The sequence below is a fragment of the Zonotrichia leucophrys genome, chromosome 1 (assembly GCF_028769735.1).
Source record: "Zonotrichia leucophrys gambelii isolate GWCS_2022_RI chromosome 1, RI_Zleu_2.0, whole genome shotgun sequence".
Taxonomy (NCBI): domain Eukaryota; kingdom Metazoa; phylum Chordata; class Aves; order Passeriformes; family Passerellidae; genus Zonotrichia; species Zonotrichia leucophrys.
Window position 1 is genome coordinate 52919175 of NC_088169.1, and position 22644 is coordinate 52941818.

The following is a 22644-nucleotide window of genomic DNA, read 5'->3' on the forward strand; positions in this document are numbered from 1 at the left end:
GGCAAAAGTCCTCCAATGATTTTATCAATGTTTAAGCCATCAACCATTTCAGTCTCTTACACAGTCCTGGTAACACGTTTTGGCTTTTGCTGAGCTACATTTATGTAGCAAGGAGGTAGGTGACTAGGGAGCTGGCTACATGAAAAGAGAAAGGTTTAAAAACTCTTTATGAAGAAATTTAGAAATAAATATTTTACAGTAAAATACCGGCAATTCTCTTGAACTTTCTGTTCAATTTAATCTAGAAATTGAGTCTTATACACTGGTGCTGCTCTGTAATTGAGAACTGCATCATAAATATATCAACTGTAATGCTAAAAGAGTAAGGTATTTTTCAAAATTAGAATTAAGACATAACAGAATTTCAACAAAAATTATTGAGAACTGAAAGTGAAATTTTACTATTTTATTACAAAATGGTTTGTTTTTGGTTTTTTTTGGTTTTTTTTCTCTGTTTTGGTTTATACTTAAATATATATTAAATAACACCCTCTGTCATTTTCATTGCAATGAAAATTAACTGAAGATTTCTCTGGAAAGAAGCCAGGTCAAAATTAGCAGCTCATCATTAAACCTTTGGAAAAAAATAAAAAACAGCAAATACTTTCATTCCTTAGTTTTAAATTCACTTAAAAAAGAGGAAGTCAAAGACTACAGAAGTTATTGACTGACTGGAAAGATTGTACTGAGAGCCACTTAAAATGAAGGTTTAAATTTATAGTCTGAGTTTCCATGATACCTCATTTCACTCTCAAGGTGCAGTAATTGTATTGGCAATGTAGTCAGACTTAAGCAGTGCAATATTAAACATTGTAACTCATAATCCAGTAGATAAATTTAGGAGAAGGCAAGCCAGTGTTAACTTGTTAAAAGGAAACTATCATGAAGCTGAAAATTAAATAATAGAACCTGCAATGTTGCCATAGAAACTTTTTTGCTTCTTTGATTTTCTTGGAACCGTCTTCTAAACTAAAATGGTTTTTATCTCTTCCTTCAAGTCAAAAAAGAAAGACTGGTGGCTTGCCCAATGTAAGAACTTATTTCATGTTATAATAGGTAATAATATATGTAATAGGCAATATTATATAACAGATAATATAATAAGAACACTTTTCAATAGATGTTCCATATATTTAATGTTCATCTGTACAGAAAGCATAATTTATGCTCATTTTTATTCTTAAGGGATTTGGGGAGAGTAAAAATGTGGTGGCATCCTTATACCTTATTAATGCTGAAGTATTTTAGATCATTTTTTGAATTGTTAATTCAAGCTTATAAAATATTTTTCCTGTGACTTTTGATAGCATTTTTACAGAGAGTAACTTAACAAGCCAATTAAGAAAAAAGCAAAAACTGTATTTATGTGGACCTTTTTTCAGTTCTTCAAAAAAGTATGTTACTTTTGTGCCTGAATGGTGCCACTGTTTTCCTCAATTTTCAATTTTTGAATGCATTTTAAATAAAACCCATTAATGTTAAAAAACCCTAACAAAATTAGTACATGTAAAACAATACAGAAACACTACAGATAATGTATTTAAAGGGGTGTGTGTGTGTATTTTTTTACATTATGTGATAAACATATACACAATCACAGAATCAAAAGACAGAATGCCTGAGGTTGGAAGGAACCTCTGAATAACCTCTGTTCCAAAACTTCTGCTCAAGCAGAGATAACCTAGAGCCATTTGCACAGCACTCTGTCTAAACAGTTTTAAATAATTCCAAGGATTCTGCCAGTGCTCAGTACCCTAACCGTATTAAAGTGTTTCCTGATGTTCAGAGGAAGCCTCCTGTGTTTCAGTTTGTGCCCATTGACTCTCATCCTCAGGGCACCACTGAAAAAAGTCTGCATCTCTCCTTTATGCACCTTCTCTTCAGGTATATATGAATCTTACATTAATAAGATTTCTCAAAGGCTCCTCTTTTCTGGGATAAGCTGACCCAGCTCTCTCAGCATTCCTTTATAGGAGAGGTGCTCCAGTGCCTTCATCATCTTTGTGAGCCTTCATTGTATTCTCTGCAGTATGTTCATGTCTCTCTTGTACTGAGGAGTCTAGCATTGGACACAGCTCTCCTGATTTGGCCTCTCCAGTGCTCATTCTAGGGGAAGAATCATTCTCCTTGACTTACTGACAGTACTTCAGGTAATGCAGCTCCAGATATCACCTGCCTTCTGAGACAAGGGCACAGTGCTGGCTCTTGTTCTGCCAAGCTGCTTTCTGGCTGGGTGCCCCACAGCATCTATTAGTCCATGAATATAGATTACACACACACATATGCATGGATACGCAAATATACATAGGAATTTATTTAATTCTTTTGTAGTAGAATGTGGTTAGGAACTGTTTTCTTAGAAGTGAAAACCTATAGTTGTGGAAAGATGTATACAATAAAGTATGATTAGAACAGTTGAAGGTGTTCTTACCTAGTTCCCTGATGACGCGTGATATAGGGATTGCCATTCCCACCCCTCAGGGAGCAAAACAGTTCATCTAAATCCTCACTAATTGTGCGTAGACAAAAGTCTAACCTTGTCTGCAGGTGAAGCTGAAACATTAACTTCTGACCATGAAAGCAAATAGCACAAAAGAGATTATATCTATGACACTAAACTCTCCTTTTCTTTCTCTCCATCTTTCCCAAAAGACAATAATTTATTCTATGTTTGAATCACCTGTTCCCTGACTCAAGCTGTACCATGAAACATTCAATGCAATGCAGCAGCATAGTTGAGCCTCTGTCTGTTTTGATTACTAATGATGTATTCTCATTTACTGAGACAAAAACCTGGTTTCTGCTTTTTGTCGGTACACAGTGTAATGTATCTGTTCATGTTGGCGCTGCAGCATGAGCCAAGGATGTGTGCAGCTTCTGTTGGGCAAAACATTATTTTTATGGTGTTTTTTAAGAGTGTGAGAAGTTGCTAATGACACCTGGGCTGCTGAAGAAATTTGCAAGCAAGAGAAGTTAACATAATACTGAGTATCTAGAATAGCATGACAGTAAAGATGAGGATGTTTAGTGTTTGTAAGTGAAGATGTGCATGATGAAAAGAGTACAAATATTTCCTTATAGAAATGCTTAAGTTATAGCTAATTTGTATTCCACCTGTGTACTGGGCTTATAAATGCTGTTATTTGCATCTGCCTGTAACAGTAGATCACTGGTTTAACTAGGAAAGTTAAAAAATATCATAAAGCAGAGATATTACTGTCTTTTCCTCTATAACACTTTTAATAATATCATTTTCAGAGGCTTGCAAATCACATCAGTAGGATAATGCATAGTCTTTGGGTATTAAATACACTGTGGCTCAGATCCAGTGAATCTGTTATAGGTATCTAAATTAGATTTCTTGCCCAGAAGCAGAAACAATGCAGTCCTTATAAAATGAAGTACTTAAATACCGTGTAAGCCACTGGAGAGAAAGTGAACCGATCCACATGAGTTCTCTTATTTCTACAGTGATGCTGTAGGTAAACTGTAAGAAGAACTGAGCCTCTAAAATCTGCTTAGAATCACACATTACATCTGACTGTATATTCTCTTAAAAATGCATATGAATTTGCATGTAGTAATTGAGTAGAAACCCTTTAAATCTTAGCTTAGATAACTGACATGATTATGTAAACTTGTAAATTCCTTCCACAACTCAGCTGTCATTTGGCAAAGAAGTATTTGTGCTACTAAAAAACCCAATTAACCAAGCAGTTGTAAGACAGGTTCTTTAAGTTTTGACCTTTTCAACATATATTGAGCTAGAGAAAACAATTGAAGGTTCCTTTGCTTAGCAAAAATGGAGGGTATCATTCTATGTCAGTCAATCTTTAAATTTGTCTTTGAGAGCAGAGTGATTGATAATTTGAAATGGGAGGCTTCCTCAGTTCTCTGTCTCCAGTGTCACTAAACAAGTGCAGCTGATAAGAACTCACACCTGAGTTCTAGGCTTTAAGGTTGGTTCCTACGTACAGGTTGGGGGTAAATCCTAAGGGTGTCTGTAAACGTTGTCAGCCTCTGCAACATTCTGTAAATTCTTTCAAACATTTATAAATAATTGCATACCAGGAGATTATAACTTGGATCTGAAAAGTCTGAAGGTATGAGTGAGTTTCTTGTTCACCTATGTGTGCAGGTTTCTCCACATCAGCTAGATTCCTAATCTCTCACTGTAGGCAATGAAGATTTGGTGCACTTCCCAACACAAAGGAACAAACCTGTGTGCTGATTTGAGAAGTCCCATGGTTTATTATGCTACCTGGCTCCAAGCAATTTTTCTAGGAGCTTTCCCTTCTAAATCCACAACTTTGTTTACTGGCTCTGTGTGTATTCTTAAGACACCCTGTGGCATCTCAACTTGTGCTAAATGCTTAGTTTTGTGCAAGTGGCTTAAGCCAATTAAGCCAAGCAATATTTTTAAAGAAATATTTATGTTAATATCAAGCAAACAAAGACAAATTAATTACCTTAAGAATTAATAAGTTCCCAGCCCTCAACAAATGAATTTCTGGCAAGCTTCTAGGATGATATCCATATTCCTCTCTTAAGTTATCAATGCAATAAAAATTTGGGCTGGAAATTTCAGTTGCCTGTATAATGACATTAATTGAGTATAGCCAGTATACACAAGATGAACTGTTGTGTTTTTACTTTTCTTATATAGATCATACAGTAAAGCTAGCTTTTTACTTTTTCATAGCAGCTTCTCGGGCAGTGTATGTAGCTTGTCAGCTGATACTTTACCTGAATAAAGATGATACTTCAATGCAGTGTGCAAGATACAGTCCAAAGGATTTTTTTTTGCCTTTTAGATAGTTGTCCAAAATTCTTGTCAATATGGCTGGGATTTTTTTTGTGTAGATAAATGACATGTTAGCATTTGTAAATAGTGAAAATGATAACTGCTGAACACAGTTTTGTGTGACCTTAATTTCCAAATGCATTTTATTATCAGTAAAGTTTATTAAATACCGGTAAATATCAGTAAAGTTTCAGTAAATGCTTTGAAGCTGTCACAAGGTGCTGTTCAAATAAAAAAAGTGTGACAACATGATTCTTTAATACTATTTCTCTATATCACACACAGTCAACTTACCTGACTTTTTATTCAGTTTCTCATTATATACTGAGCTTATGGTTCACTGCTAAATATTTTGGGGTAAATTTATTCAATGGAAGACTGGATTTCCACTAATTAAATCACATTTTCAAATAGTCATAAAATACAAACTTGTGCCACTTAAATCTATTCTGCGTTGTGAAATACTTAGAAAAATAATTTTATAAAGTTTGTTTCATGCATATTCCCACTAGAATGTATAGGCTGTGTCCATGTGAAAACACATATTTATGAATAAATTAGACTATATCAAGTAATCAATTAGAAGATCTGGTCATATAAATAAGAGGATATCTTTCCTTGACCTTTGAAATGGCACCATTCTTAAATGAGTGCATTCATACTGCAGTTACATTCACATAAAATGATGTCTTCCATTTTGAGCAGACATGTTTTGCCTGTTGCTTATGTTTTTACAAGGTCATATGATCTGTAGTCATTTTTTGGCAGGTTTATATCTTTTTCTCTCTTACTGCCTGTCAGATTGACAATCATATTGTCGTGGGTTGCTCCTGGCTGGATGTCTCTCTACCCTCCCCTCCAAAAATGGACAGGGGAGAGGAAGTGCTATGCAAGGCTCATGAATTGCTCATTGTTGATGTTCCATAAACCATGTCTCCAGTGATCATGCAAATATAACTTATTGAATGTAATTAGGGCAAAGATCAGTCACTGCTTTCAGCAAGTGTTAACAGGTAGTTTTAGAAGCAAAAAACCATTATTGCTGTTGATGTCATTGAAATCAGTCACTCTTCAATAAAGAAGGAAGGAAAAAGGGAGGGCTAAGAAATGGCTTGGACTTACCTTCCATAATGTTAAGTCTCTATTTTTTGTAGTGTAGTGTTCTTTTCTGCTTTCTTTCTTGTTCCTTAGATTGATTCAGTGTAATAGAAAAGCACAATATAGTACACATTTCCTTTTCTAGTTTTTTAGTTGAGTCATCAACATTTCAGAGATTGTGAATATCTTAAAAGAATTCTTCCTATTCAACATTTGTAATATTTAAAAATTAAATATACTGTCTGGAAAAGGAGATTAAATACAATCCCCTATCTGTGATGTTTTCTTATCCATCTTTTTTGCCTACTTCTAATACTAAAGATCATATTTTAATCAGGAGAACATCATTTATGAGAAAAAATGCTTCTTTTATGTTCCATTTCTTTGTACTTATTCTCATAATAGAATTTTATAAAAATTACATCAATTCTGGTAGACTACAACTTACTGCAGTTAAGAGGTAACTACAGTAAAAAAATAAAATGCCAGTAATTTTCAAATATGGGCTGTTAGTTATTATTGACTGAATAATGTTTATATTCCATTTGTTAGCATCTGTCATGCTTTTACCTAATCTCTTATTTATCGCTTTTAGAAGGAAAAAAAAAAAAATTCAATTCAAAAGAACTTCAAATAAAGACATCTGTCTTCAAACAAAAGGAGACCAGCCAGCATTTTGTCAAAGGCCAACCTTTTTGTTACTTCTAGTCTTGGGGTAGTTTTTATACCATCTCTTATTTTAAATCTGATTGGGGTTTTATTAATTTTGTTTCACTTTCTTTTGAATGAAATTTGACCTTTTGAATGCAATTTGACATTTTCTTATTTCTTATGTAGTATTTTAATACTATGGCAAAATATACATAACTTTCAGAACTATGAGCTAAATTTTTTCCTCAAGGAGTAGAGAAGAAAACCTGCAAGGTGCTCTACAAGACATTAATCTTACCTAACTTTATCTAGAAACCTAATATTTACTTTAAGAAGCAATTTATCTTGAAATAAAGATATTTTTCTTAACTTTCTGGAGAATAAGCGTACGATGATGAAGTAAAGTGTAGAACTGGGCATCAGTAGAATTGTGTAGTAAGCTTGCATCTTAGATTTTGCTCTCCTTATTTCAGCCTCTCTGTAAAAGAAATAGGTTGATAAAATTGTCATTAAAAAATGTCACTGGAGGCAGAAGCTGGGGTGGGAGGGTTTAAAACAATTTCTCTTTTCCTAAACTGAATAACATTTGAATCAACAATACATCTAGTTGATAAGTCAATTGGTCAAATTAGTACCAGTTTCAAAGACAGACCTGGCTGTACAAGGAGATCAACAAAGGTCAGCATGTGTGCCAAAAAAGTGTGGGCATATTTATAAATGAAGTTAAAATTTTAACAGTGCCATAAAAGATAACATGGGTTTACTTATAGAAAACAATGCTGAAGATTTTAATAAATGAGATTGCTACACCATAAGCTTTGGAGAAGAGTTAATGTTGTGAAAGTGATTTCAATGCCACAGTTTAATTACTTGCCACAGATGCTACCAGTGAATGTTCCAATTCCATTACATAGTTTATTTGAGAGGAATGGGGGAAAAAGTCAATTTTTTAATTTCTGTATCAAATGTACAGCCTCAGGGAATGTGTGTGCACATGGCTGATATTTTCTCTAGTAAATTCTTTAGGGTAATCTAATGGTAAGTTAAGGAAAACAAACTTCAACTATGCTATATTCAATTTTTTGGTTTGGATTTTGTACCCTGATGTGGGGGAGGAATAGGGAGGACTTGGTTATAACTGAAGGGTAGAAACCCAGTTTAAAATTTCTTCTGGATATGAAATAATATTTAATGTGTTGGGGAAAAGGAATTGTAAATCAAATTAATACTGAACACATTTCCTCAGCCAGTGACTATGGTCATCAAAAATGCAAGCTTAGTAGATGTCAGAATTTGGATTTCAAAGAGAAAACACAATTGAATCTTTTTTCCAAAATTCCAGTCTGAGACTTATCATTATTACTGCTATGTGACTGATCTCTATGCAATATATTATCACCTGCATGCATGCAGAGATCACAGACTTGCATTGAGACTAATGAAAGTCTGTGCAGTCTAAGCAGTAAACCCTGGTGTAGATGATTTGTAATAGAAATGATTAGCCACATGTTTCTAGGAAGAACTGGTCCAAAGATCCTTAGTCTGCTGCATCTTATTGCTGAGAAGAAAATAATCTTTGTCTGAGAATACAGAAATCTGAAGGATTTAGTATAGTCTTTCTTCCTGAGTTGGTTGAGCAGCTGGCTTGACTAACACATCATGAATAATTCAGTCCATAAGCAAGACAAATATTGAATTTCATATACTGCATATTTGTTGTACTACAGAAAAATGCCTGGAAATCTCTGCACTAAAAAAACTTTACTGAAATCATTAATTAAACATGAATAAGAAAAAAAAGAATGTAAAAGAGATCCAGAATGTTCAATGAGCTGAAAAAAGATGGTAGAAAACAAAATGAGATGTGATAAATTTGAGGTATTATTAATACCAGATATTTTTCATTTTTTTTTTTCTAAGACAAAATATTGAAATTGCTGTTTTAAAAGCAAGCAAAACCTCAAATGATAAATTAGAAATAAGTTTTTAAAAAAATTCAATATAAGGCTCCTGATTACAAGTCAAGTGAGTAAAGCAGATGGTTATGTTGAATTTAGCTCAATACATTCAATTCCTAGCAAAACAAAAAGGTTGTTTATTAATATTTCAAAGGTTCCTATGGATCAAATGGAATATAGTAATGGAGTTGAAACTTCAGGTACATACAGGATCAGTTTCAGACCTTGTGTTCTCTATGTTTAGAAGTCCCTAAAAAAGTTAACAAATTTTATAGTTTTTTCATTGTTTAAAACCTAAAGGGCAGTCTGAGGGATGGTTTAAGTGGTTTTGTTTTCTTTATATAAAATATAATTGCAAATGAGGATCTGTATAATAAATGACACTATTGATAATACCTCAGAATGCAAAAATTTGCAGAAAATTCTATGACTGCATTGCATTTTACTTTCAAGATACAGTAATTTAAAAGAAAGAGTTAAGTGATATATATCTTTGCAGTAAATTCACAATTATGCAATTCTTGATGTTGTACCTTCTGTTATGAAAAGCAAAGGGGTTTTTTGTGTACAGAACTGTCCCAATTTTTCCATAAGATTTGCCGTATATTTTCCCTTTTGTAAGTATTATTGATGATTAAAATATCTTGGTGATTTTACTTTTCTTTATTTTTTTTTTACTTTATTTTTCTGAATAGTTAATAATATTACTACTGGACCTCACTTACATTTCTAGTGTAAGCATGTAAATTAATACCTTGCATTGTCAAGACAGTCATAATGATCTCTTACTAAAATCCGTTCTTTTCAATAAGAAATGTTAGGCAGAATATTAAGTTAATATTGAAATAGCAAGAATTAATCTGATATTGAAAGAAGCAAACCATACTTTAATTCTATTCCCCAGTACCTGTGATTAATTTTCATAACCTCATCCCAGGCAAGACCATCAAATTGGTAAGAAAGCATGCTGTAAATTTTCAACTGAAATTTTCAACTGTAATTGCTTAGGTCACTATTATGCCTATTCCATAAATTCAAAGGTTTTTAATGAAGTTCAAATACATTAAACAATAGTCTTTATACCAAAAAAAAGTGCTATCCAATTTAAGTAGCTAAGAGTTTATTCCTTATGTAAAAAAAGAAGTAGCACTTCTTGGGGGATCTATTTTTTCTTTCATGTTTGCAGTGAAACATATAGCCTGATTTTTCTTAAAATGGGTATGTTTATATAAAACTTTAATCAAAATGGCAATTAATTAAGTTGAAATTTGCAGTTGCAATAATATTACAGGCGTTTTCTTCAACTGTCTTATAGTCAGAAAACACAAAATGTCAGCAAATTTATTCCTTTCACCACATTAATCAATAGAAATGCTTGTATTCATATGGTAATATTTTGATGTAGGAATCATGACCTCCAGGAGCTTTAGACAGATAAAAATTCTTCAAATTGGAACTTTGTCCATAGAAACACAGCATTTCCTAACATCTTGAGTGGTTTGAGCATGGTAAGACTTTGAAAGTATACTGGCAACTATTTCTGTAGAAAGTTTCAAAGAGTATTTTTATTCTTTCCAGAAACTCATATAAAACCTTTATTTGCTTTTCATTTTAATCTATACAAAGAACAATCATGACCTTACATTTCAGAATTCTGTTCTTTCCTAGCAGCAGCATTACTGTGATCATCAACAATAACCAGCTGTAACAAATCTGTATGTGGAAGAAGACTCATAAAAGGACAATGATGGCTAATCAAACTTCTCTCTTGAAAAACATTCAAAATGCAAACTTTAGGTCATTAATTCTTTAGGATTTTGTTTCATATGGTAATGTGATTCTCTGACTCAAGGTTGTCAAGTGACTTGGGATATATTTTGGATCAAGGAAGAGACTTGTGGACCTTTTTAAAATGAAATGTGCCATGAAAATCCACATTTCATTTGTTCACAATGCATTTAGAGGATTTTTAACTTTTTGTTCTTCTGTTATAATTATTAATACTATTAAGATAATTCTGTTCTGTGTGACATTGGCATGTAAGTTTCTAATGGCACAGAACTCTTTAGGGTTTTTCAGAGGGAAAATGTATCTAGATACTGTGGTAATTTTTAGAGAATTGGAAGTTGCTTTCTTCTTGTGAAAAAATTAATATGTTTGGGTATGAAATTTATTCCTAATCTGTGGCGCACAGAATAATTATATGTTTTTAATGACTATTCAAGATTCTAAATCATAATAGACACTCATGGGCAGATACAGACCACATAATGCATAATTTTGAATGATGCTGTCCCTCTTTTGGAAATATCAATCTCTTGGATTACAGATTAAAACGTTTGCATGTGCTGAGTACCTAATTTTGGCACACAGAGAATACTTTCTCAATTTGTTCACTTTTATAGCCCTGATCTGTCCTGGAGGAAATACCCAATGGTTTTTCATTTTAGTGGTAGAAATCTGATGGTGCTTTCATCATCTCCCCTTTTGGTCAATTACTGTGTCTGAGGCACCTATCAAGGTGGAATCTGAGGTTAGTTCATCTTGACTGAGTGAATATAGAAAGTTTTATCTCAATAAACAGGGGGTGTTCTTTGCCTCCTCAGAAGTATAAAGTCACTACAGAATCTTTGGTGAGGCAGCTCTTTGCTTCTTCCATTGCCTTGTACTGTCTCCCAAGAGTGGAGTAAAGGACAAAATTGGTCTTTTTCTTTCCAGATAGGTGTAAACTGTTTTCCTAGTGGTGGCTGAATTTCATCTTAGATGACACAGGGTTGAAAGGGACCAGTTCCATCTCTCACGTGATTGATTACGTAGAATTTGTGCGACTTTGCTTAAGGTCATTCAAATAAAGTGTTCAGATTCCCACAATCATAGCTGCAAATCACTGGGATAACAGAGAGGCTGGGGGAGATCTGTCAGGAAGCAAGAAACGCAGAGCTGCTCATCAAGGAAGGAAGGAAGGAAGGAAGGAAGGAAGGAAGGGGGCAGCTGAGGGTAAGAGCAAGGCAGACAGCAATCGGTGCAGTCCTGTGGGGCACCCACAGTCGGTCACTGAACCAGTACCCAACTACTCCTTTTTTCTCATTAGACATTTTCCTTTTGGCGGTACTTGAGTGCTTTACACTCCAGATCTCAAACTGGGTGTGTTTCATTGAGAATGTGCCTGCTCTCTGCAGCATGGTGCTAGAAGTCATTTGGAAGTACATCTAAGAAAGGACTTTTTGGAGGTTTTAATTGGGAAAAAATGAGAAACATGATGACAAAAAGTGAGAAAAAAATCTCAGGATATTGCTAGTCTGAGATGTTCTAGTAATGGTAAAGTTAACTATGCTGGCACTGATACTGTAGTCTTTTGAGAAGGTACAGCTCTGCAAATTTCCACATTACAAAGCCCAGCAATATTCAGTTAGTATTAGACACAATTCTCTCTTAATGAATTATGTCATAGACATGGATGAGCAAGCTGAGCATAATATGGTTTCCAGGGAAACATCCTTATTAACTGAATTTCCTGATCAAGTGCATCCTGATTTAATAAAAATATATTGATTGTTGTGACATAATCAGGAAAGATAACTATAGAGTAGAAAAACTTTGACACAGATTACTGAAATTTAGAAAACATGAAACAGCTTTATATAACTTCTGATTTCTAAATAGTAGCTTCAATTTAATTTATTTTTTGTATTCACAACTTCTAGTCTTTAGGAGATTCAGAAATACATTGTTTTTCACAAGTTAGCCCATATTCTAAAAAATTTAATAGAAGGAATGATTAATTTTTTTAAGGGACATGAACAAATGTTTCTGTCCAATTTAAAATTTTATTTGAATTTTTTCTGTTGTTCTTTTTCCATTTTCTATTCATTTTTAAGGTGAATTTCTAGCTTGAAAGAAAAAGAGATCCAGCTTTTATTTGTGGTTGGTGAATTAAGTCTCAGAATTAAATCTCAGAATTTTGGGAAAGAACGGGGTTCACAGATTATTTCTTCTTCATTTGAAACACCTGGCAACTCAGTTGAAAGATTTCAAAGATAAATATTTGCTTTTAGAGCCTAAGCATTTCTGAGTAAAGGAGTAATGGTCTAAAAAGAAATCACTGATATTATTGTTGGACTTTGATCCTGACTGATATAATAGGCTTGCCATTAAAACCTTTGTCATCAATTTCATTAATTCCATTAAGCATTAGAAAGTCTATGTAACTTAATATTACCTCAAATTTGTGCAGAGAAAACTGGTAATTTGATTTCTTAGCTCTCTTGTGCCTGTATTCTATTTAGTTCATGTTGACAGGGTACTCTGTTTGGTTCTGTAGTCCTAAATGTGTGTTAAATCATTTTGCAGTCATCCTACCTAAAATTTGGACATGATTTGTCTTCAGATCTTTGATTTTCTAGTCTGCTGAGCAGAGTGCTGAACACTGTAAAGGAAAAGAAAAATCACAAAAAGAATATAACAGAAATCTTAAGATTATGAGATAGAAAAATAACCTAGTGTTATTAAATATGCCTATCACGCCTGTTTACAAACATACTTTTAATATTCTTATTTAGTAATATTAATTGAATAATAACCAGAACAGGCACACACAAATACACAAAAACCTTTGTCATAGATTCATAGAGTGGTTTGTGTTGTCAGGACCCTTGCATATCCTCTTGTTCCAGCCCCCCTACCAAGGGCGGGTGCACCTTCCACTAGATCAGGTAGCTCAAAGTCCCATTCAGCCTGGCCTTGAACACCTCTGTGGGGACCTTAAGAGGCAAACCCTGAGTTAGAGGACACAAGCCACTCCCTCCCAACTCCTGAATTTTTACACCTCCAGGGGTGTGGCATCCACAATTTCTCTGGAACAGGACAACCTGTTCCAGTGCCTCACCACTCTCAGAGAAAAAAAAAATTTTTCTCCTTATATCTAATTTAAAGCTACTCTTCTAATTTGAAACCATTCCCCCTAGTCCTGTCACTGCATGCTCTTGTAAAGAGTCTTTCTTCATAATTCCTGTAAATTCACTTCCAGTACTGGAAGACTGCAATTAAGTCACTCCAAAGCCTTCTCTTTTCCAGGCTGAATAATCCCAATTCTCTCAGTCTTTCCTCATGGGAGAGCTGTTCCATTCCTCTAAACATCTCGGTGGCTCTCCTCTGGACTTACTTCAACAGGTCCTGTGCTGGGATCCCAGAGCTGATGCAGCCCTGCAGGTGGGGTCAGAGCAGAGCAGAGGGGCAGAATCCCCTCCCTGTCCCTGCTGCCCACGGGGCTTTGGATGCAGCCCAGGACAGTTTGGCTCTCTGGGCTGGGAGTGCCCATGGCTGGGTCATGTCCAGCCTTTCATCCATCAGCACCCCCAAGCCCTTCTCAGCAGGGCTGCTCTGGGGCTGTTCATCCCCAGCCTGTGTTGATACTGGGGTCTGTAACATCTATCTATTGCCTTTCTTTCAACCATCAATTCATTTCATGACTAATGCCTAAAATCAGAAGCAGACAACAGCTGTCTACATGTGCCAGCTGTTAATATTTCAGATGTCACAGAAAATGTGTTATCTGCCAAAATCTGACAGATTGACAAAGGACATTCAAGCTTCTTCTGCAGCCATTGAAGTCCAGATGAAATAGCTGAGAGCTCTTAAAAGGAATCTAGCTTCCTCTATTTAGGCAACTGCAAAACAATTTGCATATGATTGCATATATATGTCTGTGGGAAGACATCCTTAGACTCCAGGAATGAGCTGCTTCTGCTTGCTAGCCTTTAGCTGCTTCTCTGACTATTATTTGATCTCCCAGATAATGTTCTATGATATCTAGAAATTTACTGCAATGTACAGATATGCTGTTATATGCAATTAAATCCTGCACTAATTGGGATGTCTTAGATTGTCTGATATACTCATATGGGTCTGGCAGATATGGCACAAAATCTGCATGAGCGTTGCATTCTTCTGGCCTGACATCAGTGAGATCACAGAATCAGAGAATCATTCAGGCGGGAGCAGGCCTCAGGAGAGCTCAGTTCAGCTCCTGCTCAGAGCTAGGTCAGTTGTGAGGTTAACCCAGATTGCATAATTCTATGGGATCTTGAAAAGTTACATGGTCATTTACAACATCTCAAAAGCTGGTAGATACATGCATATAGGCAAGTGAATCAAATGCAACCTTTACAACTTGAAGCCTCCTTCTTTGGAATCACAATAGAATATTCTTTTACCTGTGTGCAGTGAGCATTGTTGGTTTTCAGGTGGGAACATTGTTTTTGTTTGGTTTTAAAAATAAGGGATGCTCCTGCAAAGAGATGCCTTCTGGGTTCTTTCAGTGTTGTGCTGGAAACCATTAAAAATAAGTCAACTACAATATTTAGTTTTTTTTCAAAGCCTTCAGTAAAAGATTGGTAAGACTGTAGTCTTAAGGGCTGGTGAAACACTGGCCTTAAAATCCTTTAAAAATCAACTATTTAATTTTCTCTCTGTGTTCCAAGAAAAAAAAAAACCCTGCAAAACTGTGTTCTCGAATGAAGAAATAGACTTGTGACATCCATTTTTGTTTGTCTCTCATTGCATATTATTGCTTTTCTAGGAATTTCTAGGATGTTTTATTCACTACTGTCATTCACAGATATTGGCTGACCTGGAAAATCATGCACTTTTTAAGGATGACCTAGAATGTCAGAAGCTTATTCTGGAAGCCATGAAATATCATCTTTTACCAGAAAGAAGAACTCTCATGCAAAGTCCAAGAACTAAGCCTAGAAAATCTACAGTTGGAACACTTTATGCTGTTGGAGGAATGGATAACAACAAAGGTATTATTGGGCATTTGTTTTTTATGATTTATAATTCATATTTTCTTTGTCAGAAAATGGTGACATAACTTTCTATTCCAAGATTGGTGGGGGATGTCTAAATCAGTCAAGAAATATTGCCAAGATTTTGCTACTACTGATATTTAAAAAATATCAGGAAAAGCATGATACATTTAGAGAAAAGAAATTGAGTTTTGGGTTCATTCTTTGTTCAAAATTATTATAATTTTCAGAAAGAAATTTAGCAAAAAAACCCTATAATGGTAGTAATATGCCTTAGTTATAGATTTCTAGAATTTGTTTTTCCTTTATAAGTCAAATAATTCTGTCAGGTTTTTTAACCTTTGATAAAAGGCGGTTTGATATGCAGTGTTTTCGATCCCTAAGTAAATGTCTGGGATAGTAATGATGATTCATGGGTCTTCAATGCAGAAATTTTTAAGTCTTCTAGAGAAAAAAGATAACTAGCTTCAACTAGATTGCTAGTTTGTAAACAGATAAAGAAAGGTAAAATTACCCCCCTTTTTCTATGAAGTAGGAAGAATTGGAAAATTTATTAAAGGATTTTGTTGTTATTTGTTTGGAATAAGAGTTATGATGATAGGTTGTGGTTTCATTTCTGGTAAATTTAATCCACTGATTTCTTGAATGGAATGAAACCAAATATTTGAACTAAAATCTCACTATATTAAAAGTTTATATACTCAAAAAGACTTTATAATTTTTTTTGTTATATTCACTAACAATTCCACAGCATTTAAATTTTCACGTCCATATTTAGACTGAAGACAATACCTTCAGAAACACTCGTTCTAATATAAAATAAACTGTACTTTTAAAAAGTATAGTATAAAATTATATCTTTAGTATTTCACAACTCTTTTTCTAGGTGCTGTTATTAAAGTGGTTTCACTAAATAGCTGTGACAATATTGTTTACAATATTCCATGGAACGTTTTTTTCCCATCAGGTTGTACCAGTGATTAGAATGTATGACATCTGTGCCTGTGTGAAAATAAATGGGTGGCATCAAGAGAAATATGACAAGCAAGTCGGGCAGGTTCATGCTTTTGAAATGAAGCTGTGTCAGGGGAGGTTTAGATCAGATATCAGGAAAAGATTCTTCACCCAGAGGGTGATTGGGCACTGGAAGAGCCTTCCTGGGGAAGTGGTTACATCACAAAGTCTGTCTGAGTTCAAAAAGTGTTTGGAAAATGCTATCAGGCACATGGTGTGACTCTTGGGGATGTCCTGCTCAGGGCCAGGAGTTGGACTGGATGGTCCTTGTGGGGCCCTTCCAACTCAGCTTATTCTGCAACTCTGTGACTCTGTGATTCTGCCCTTCAACCCCATTTTCTTGAGGCCCCCCATGGAGTACTGAATCTATTTCTGGGATGCCATAATGACCCCATTCTGGAGTGAGTCTAGAGGAGGGCCACAAAGTTGATCAGAGCGCTGGAGCACCTCTCCTGTGAAGGCAGGCTGAGAGACCTGGGACTGTTCAGCACAGAGAACAAAGGGCTCCAGGGAGACCTTATAATAACCCACCTTCCAATACCTAAAGGAGCCAACAAGAGAGCTGGTGACAGCTTTACAAGGGCGTGTAGTCATAGCACAAGGGGTAATGACTTTAAACTGAGATTGTAGGTTCAGATCAGACATTAGGAAGTGATTGGTTGCTGGGGATGGTGGTGAGACATTGGCACATGTTGCCCAGAGAAGTTGCCCCATGCCTGGAAGTGTTCAAGGCCAGGCTAGATAAAGCTTTGAGCAATGTGTTCCAGTGAAAGGTATCAATATTGTGGCTCAGGATTTGGAACTAGATGCTCTTTTGTGTTTGAAGGTCCCTTCAATACCAAACTGTTCAATGATTCTATGGCAATAAGAAATTGTTGATGAAAGAACCAATACATATATGTATATATATGTATGCATATATATATATATGTATGTATGTGTATATATATATATATTCTTGAAGTAGCTGCAGATTATTTTTGTCCTTTTAGCAGTTATAAACAATTGTGTAGCTAAATGTTAGTCAGGGATGTGCAGAGAACATTGCCTTTGGATGATAAAATACAAATTTCCTCTTACTTATGACAAATTACAATAAACACAAGGATTCAGGTAGGAAATGGCCCAATAATAAATCCAATTTGGGTGCAGCTGTATTTGTTCTCATTTACTATTAATATCTGTTTCTCAATAAAAATACAGAAATATTTAGGATGACAGCATGAGGCAAAGAACCATTACCACATCAAGACACAGCCTATTTTGCAGATTCAGGTCAGGCAGAAGCAGTTCATTTCTGTAGCAGCAGGAGAAAACACACAGCAACAGAGTTCAGCCCTCTGTTGCTGCAATCTCTGACTGAAAACTAGCAGGGCTTTTACACATTTACAGCAGATAAAACTGCTTTGAGGATGGGCTGGTATGGCAGAGGAGCAGCTGCATAGCAGGAGCCTGTGTTACAGCTGATGCAATATGTATTCCCAGCAACCCAGGCTCTGCAGCTGTGCTGTCTCAGCTTGCATCTGTTCAGCTCATCCCCCTTGTGATCCTGCTGTGTTCTTGACTAGCTTTTATGCCCAATGAATCCTGTTTCCACACGTCCATTCAGGAGACCTGAGTGCTCTTTGCTTGCTTTGAAGAGTAACTGAGTTCATAAAGTGAGCCTGGGCTGGGAGGTGATGCTGATACTGTATTATCTCTCCTAAGGAATTAGCAATTGGTTTTTTCTCCCACAACTTTCTTCACTGAAAGACTGATATGGATGGTTGAAATTCACAATGATGAATTTTTAATACTTCCTGATGTTTGCTACCAAATGTGAAACCGTTGCAAATAATTAGATGAGCTAGACAAATTAGTAATTTATTAACTAGCATATAAAATAGTGGCTAAGTGCAAATATTATGAAAGCATTTGAAGGTTATATGGCTCATCACATAAAATGTAGCCTAGCATGCTAAGTTTGTTTTGAAGTCTCTTCTATAATTATCTTCCTTTCCATAAAAATGAAGTGATAATTAAACTCCAGCAAACAGCAACTGAAATTTTGCCTGATGTGAGAAATTAATGCAGCACAGTACTAAATGGATAGAGAGGAAAGTATCAAAGTTAGATGGATTTGTAATTTTAATTTCCTAGACAAACTAAAATAATTTAAATCTCTTTTTCCACACACCTTTACTTATTTATTATTTTAATTTAAGGGCACATATAAGAAACACACTTTCTCAGTATGTCTGAGAATGGGATACATTAATAGATTGTGGGTATGTGCTGCTGACAATGTTCCATTCACTTTACCCATTAATATCATCACACTGACTTCTCTAATTTGGATTAGCCATATTTAGTCATGTAATATTATACAGAAGTCCACAAATAGAGGAGGATGATTGACTGAAATAAATGAGTAATTGCAAGAAGTGGACACACAGCAATTTTTAGGAATGATTAAGCTCTGACTTCCTGCAGCCATCCTGGAAACCCAAATATAGAGCAGAAGCCAAGTGGTAGAACATGATGTATATGGTCTATGTTAGATGGTGCTATGGATTATGAGCAGGAAAATATGCAGCAAGTGGAGATTCGTGTCAGTAATCAAGCAATGTTGTAATGATGTCAGAATGCTGATTAATTCCTCCTGAGGTGTTTTAACCTGTCTCACTCTAGGTAGCAGTTAGAATAATAGGGGAAAAGGAGAACTTGCAGGAAAAGTAAATAAAAGTGTTACAGTAACCAGTATCCAAAACACTGGTATATATTACTTTTGGAATAGCCCTAGACTAGTTCCTCAAAGTCCTACATTAGTTATTTGTTTCCTGAATCCCAGTCTTTAAGTAAATACAAGGGAAAAAGTAATGAAAAGTTGCATGAGCAAGGAACTCTTCCATAAAAATGTAGTAGGTCATTTTGAAAAGTGATGGAATAGTCAATTTACTGAAGCACTGATATTATATATTTGTTTTTCATTAATTTTATGACTAGACATAAAACCTGCTGCCAAAAGTACCCTGGTGGTAAACAGGTAATGTTCATCATTAAGCTGTATCAAGTATTAATAAAAGTTCTTTTATTGTTGTATAGATACCTTTTAGAAAGATCTCTTCTATTGCCACAGATATATTAAAAAAATTAACCCTTTGAAACATGAAATTGAGGCCTCCAGTCATTCTTCCTTATACACCCATATTGCATATTTTTCCTTTTCTTTAATGTATTTTAAAACATTACAATAATCCTCTTTGCTTCACAATTACAGTTTATCAAATGTGGTTTATTACATATAAATATATATATATAATTATTTCACAGGAATGTTATCTAGCATAGCTATATGAAGTTACTCTTGTTCTAGTGAATTTTGGAGATGTCTTTGTTTTTCTGGACTTTTTTAGTGTTGATTTTTCTTTATGTTTTGTTTAATTTTGTTTGTAGCATGAACATTTCTCAAAACAGATTTCATTTAAACTTTATTTTAAATTTATATTTTTTCAATCTCATATAGGCATATTTTTTTAAATACTGAAAGAAATATTCAAGAACCTATTGTAAACACAGTAAAAAAGGGGCAAAAATAGGGAAAGATCATGTTTTTCCTCTTAGGTAGTTCTTCCAGCTTCTTGAGATATGTGTCTGAGCTGTCTGTGACTTGAATCTGCCTTCTTCCTCTTCAGTTTAGTAGCAATTTGTTAAAAATAGAATAAAAAATTAAAAAAAAAAACATAAAAAAGAAGTAAATGAAATTTATCAAGATTGTTATATGGTATTTTGCAAGTTATAAAAATTGTGACAAACCACTTTGTCTTCACATACATAAAACATTTGACAGCATTCATTATCTATCCATTTGATGCACAAAACTATCTTGAGTAAACATCTTATCTTCATCTTACTTGCATTTTCATTCTAAATATGCAACGCACAGTAATTGTGTTTAATTTTCAGAATGTAAAGTCCCATATTTGTACAATACACAAACAGCAAATGAAGACTACTTATGAAGACTATTTTCCTTTAAAAGAAAGAAAAGTCCAAAGTGTTTAATACTGAATATTTCTCCCTGATGTGATTTTTGAAAAGTTTTATATAAATATGCATACTTTGCAAGTATACTTATGTATGTGCATATATCAGCCCTGGTCTGACTCCAGGAGCAGCCCTTGTCAAGCAGGAACATAAACAAACATGCTGTTGTTACCCAGTGCATAAACAGATGTTCACAAAAGAACTGAGAAGTGAGAACTTGATGGTCCTTCTTGCAATCCTACTCTTTTTATTGATAATATCACATATATGTCATTAACACTCCTCTGTACAAGTTTCTTCTGCCTTTGGTGCTAATTTGTTTTCACCAGTGTTTTCCATGAGGACATTTGTTATCTTCAAGAATCTTAAAGAATGTATTCATAGCCTTAAAATACCTCAGAAGGACAATAAGCCAAAATAAATTGTACCTCTGACATTCTAAGCAGCTGTCAGTATACCACTTTTTTATTTAGACACCTACAGTTTTTCTCTGAAGTCTTGTCTGCTCTATTTAAGAAGCAGTTCTATGTCAGCCAAACAACTGCAGTGTTTCAAGCGTCAGAAGTAAATAATTTTGCTGAGATAAGAGTGAAGGAGCAGCGAAGGGTACTGGAGTTGTTGAGGCTGCAGAAAGGATGCTCTGGAGAGGTATTATCACTCTGTACCACTACCTGAAAGGAGTTTGTGCAAAGTGGGAGTCGATGTCATTTCCCTAGTAATAAGCAATACAACGAGAGGTAATTACACCAAATTTCACCAGCAGAGGCTTTGACTAGATATTAGGAAAAATTTTTCTGGTGAAGGAGTTGTCAAGCATTGGAAAAGGCTGCCCTGTGAAATGGTTGAGTCTCCATCCCTGGAGGTAATGGAAAGCTATGTAGATGCAGCACAGAAGGACAAGGATTTGTGGTTCACTCAGCAGTGCTGTGTTAATGGTTGGCAATCTTTTCCAACCAAAATGAATCTATGATTTTGTGTTTGCTCAGTTCCATGTAGTATATTTCACTATTCTTTCTTATAGTTTCTGGAATTCATTTTTTCAAAATATTGACCCATTTAAAGGTTTTTATTTTTAAATATAAAAATGTGTGTTGGCATAATCCAGTGTCTTCCTAGACATTCTCTAGTTAGATACGGAAGACATTGGAAATGGAAAGCAATTTACCTTAAATCTAAAATGCACTAATAAACAAGTAACATTCCATTAGCTTTAGGTCAACATTGTACCAATGACTTGTTTTCCTTTTTCGTGCTTTCTGGAAGACTCAACAGGAAAATGATAATGGAATATATAAACAGAAACAACAACACAGAGAAGTATACTCTTGTTGGAGAAATCAAGATAGCATAGTAATGTCATCGTGGTGGGTTTTCATGAGAAAATTAGAATAGCAGAGTAAGTGGCAGGCAGGCTATGCAGAATGAATAAGTAAAATTTTCAGTGCCTGCATTGCAAATATGCATTGAAACTCACCTTTCCTTGTTTGTTCCTTAAACAGAAAAGATGTAATTTAGCTGTGGAGAAAAGAAAAATACACTATTTTTAAAAAAGAAAACCAGACAATGGATTTTGGGAGAATTGGTTTATCTTTTGCAGAAATTCATACTTTTTAATATAGCCCAAGAGTTCATTATTGAATATATTCTTGATAAACTAAAAGAGAGTCTGATTTTTAGTTTGATTCACACAATAATAAACAGAGAACAAAATGAACTGTTTCAAGAAATATCTATCTATCTATCTATCTATCTATCTATCTTATATTTTAGCTAGCAACAAAACATTCTGGAGAGAGAAACCATAATTAATGAACCAGCAGGAAGTGACCTCATGAAGTTCAGTATAGGGAAGCACAAAGGCCTGTGTCTGTTCCTGATAGGAACAACCCCTGGAACCAGTGCAATTTGAGGGCCACCCAGATGGAGAGCAGCTTGGCAGAAAAGTGCCTGGGATCATTTTGCCCCAAACATCTGCCTAACAATTGTTCGGATATTTGGAAACAGCAAAATTGCACTTGCAGATTTGATCCCTGGGAACAGATCTAGGGAGCAGAGGAAGCTGTAGAGAGGAGCCACCCTCTCCAGCCACTGTCTGCTCCGTGGGAGCCCTTTAAAACATATGCTGCTATGAAAGAGGAAGATATGAGGGGATATTTTTTCCCTGTTTTCAATTGCTTTTGGTTTCTCTTTAAGGCACCGAGAGAAAGATATGCCTCAATACTCACTGCAGAGTTGAGAGATGTTCCCAGAGAATTTCCCCCCAGCAGGTGGTACCATGAGAGGTCAC

General features: G+C 35.0%; 1 protein-coding gene across 1 annotated transcript in view; it reads left to right on the forward strand.

Annotated features, from left to right (window-relative positions):
* Window positions 1–22644, forward strand: part of KLHL1 (kelch like family member 1) — a 190584-nt gene that overhangs the window by 123972 nt on the left and 43968 nt on the right. Inside the window, exon 6 of the mRNA XM_064713523.1 lies at window positions 15128–15314. Within this exon, the coding sequence (XP_064569593.1) occupies window positions 15128–15314 (187 nt within the window). The remainder of the gene's footprint in view (window positions 1–15127; window positions 15315–22644) is intronic.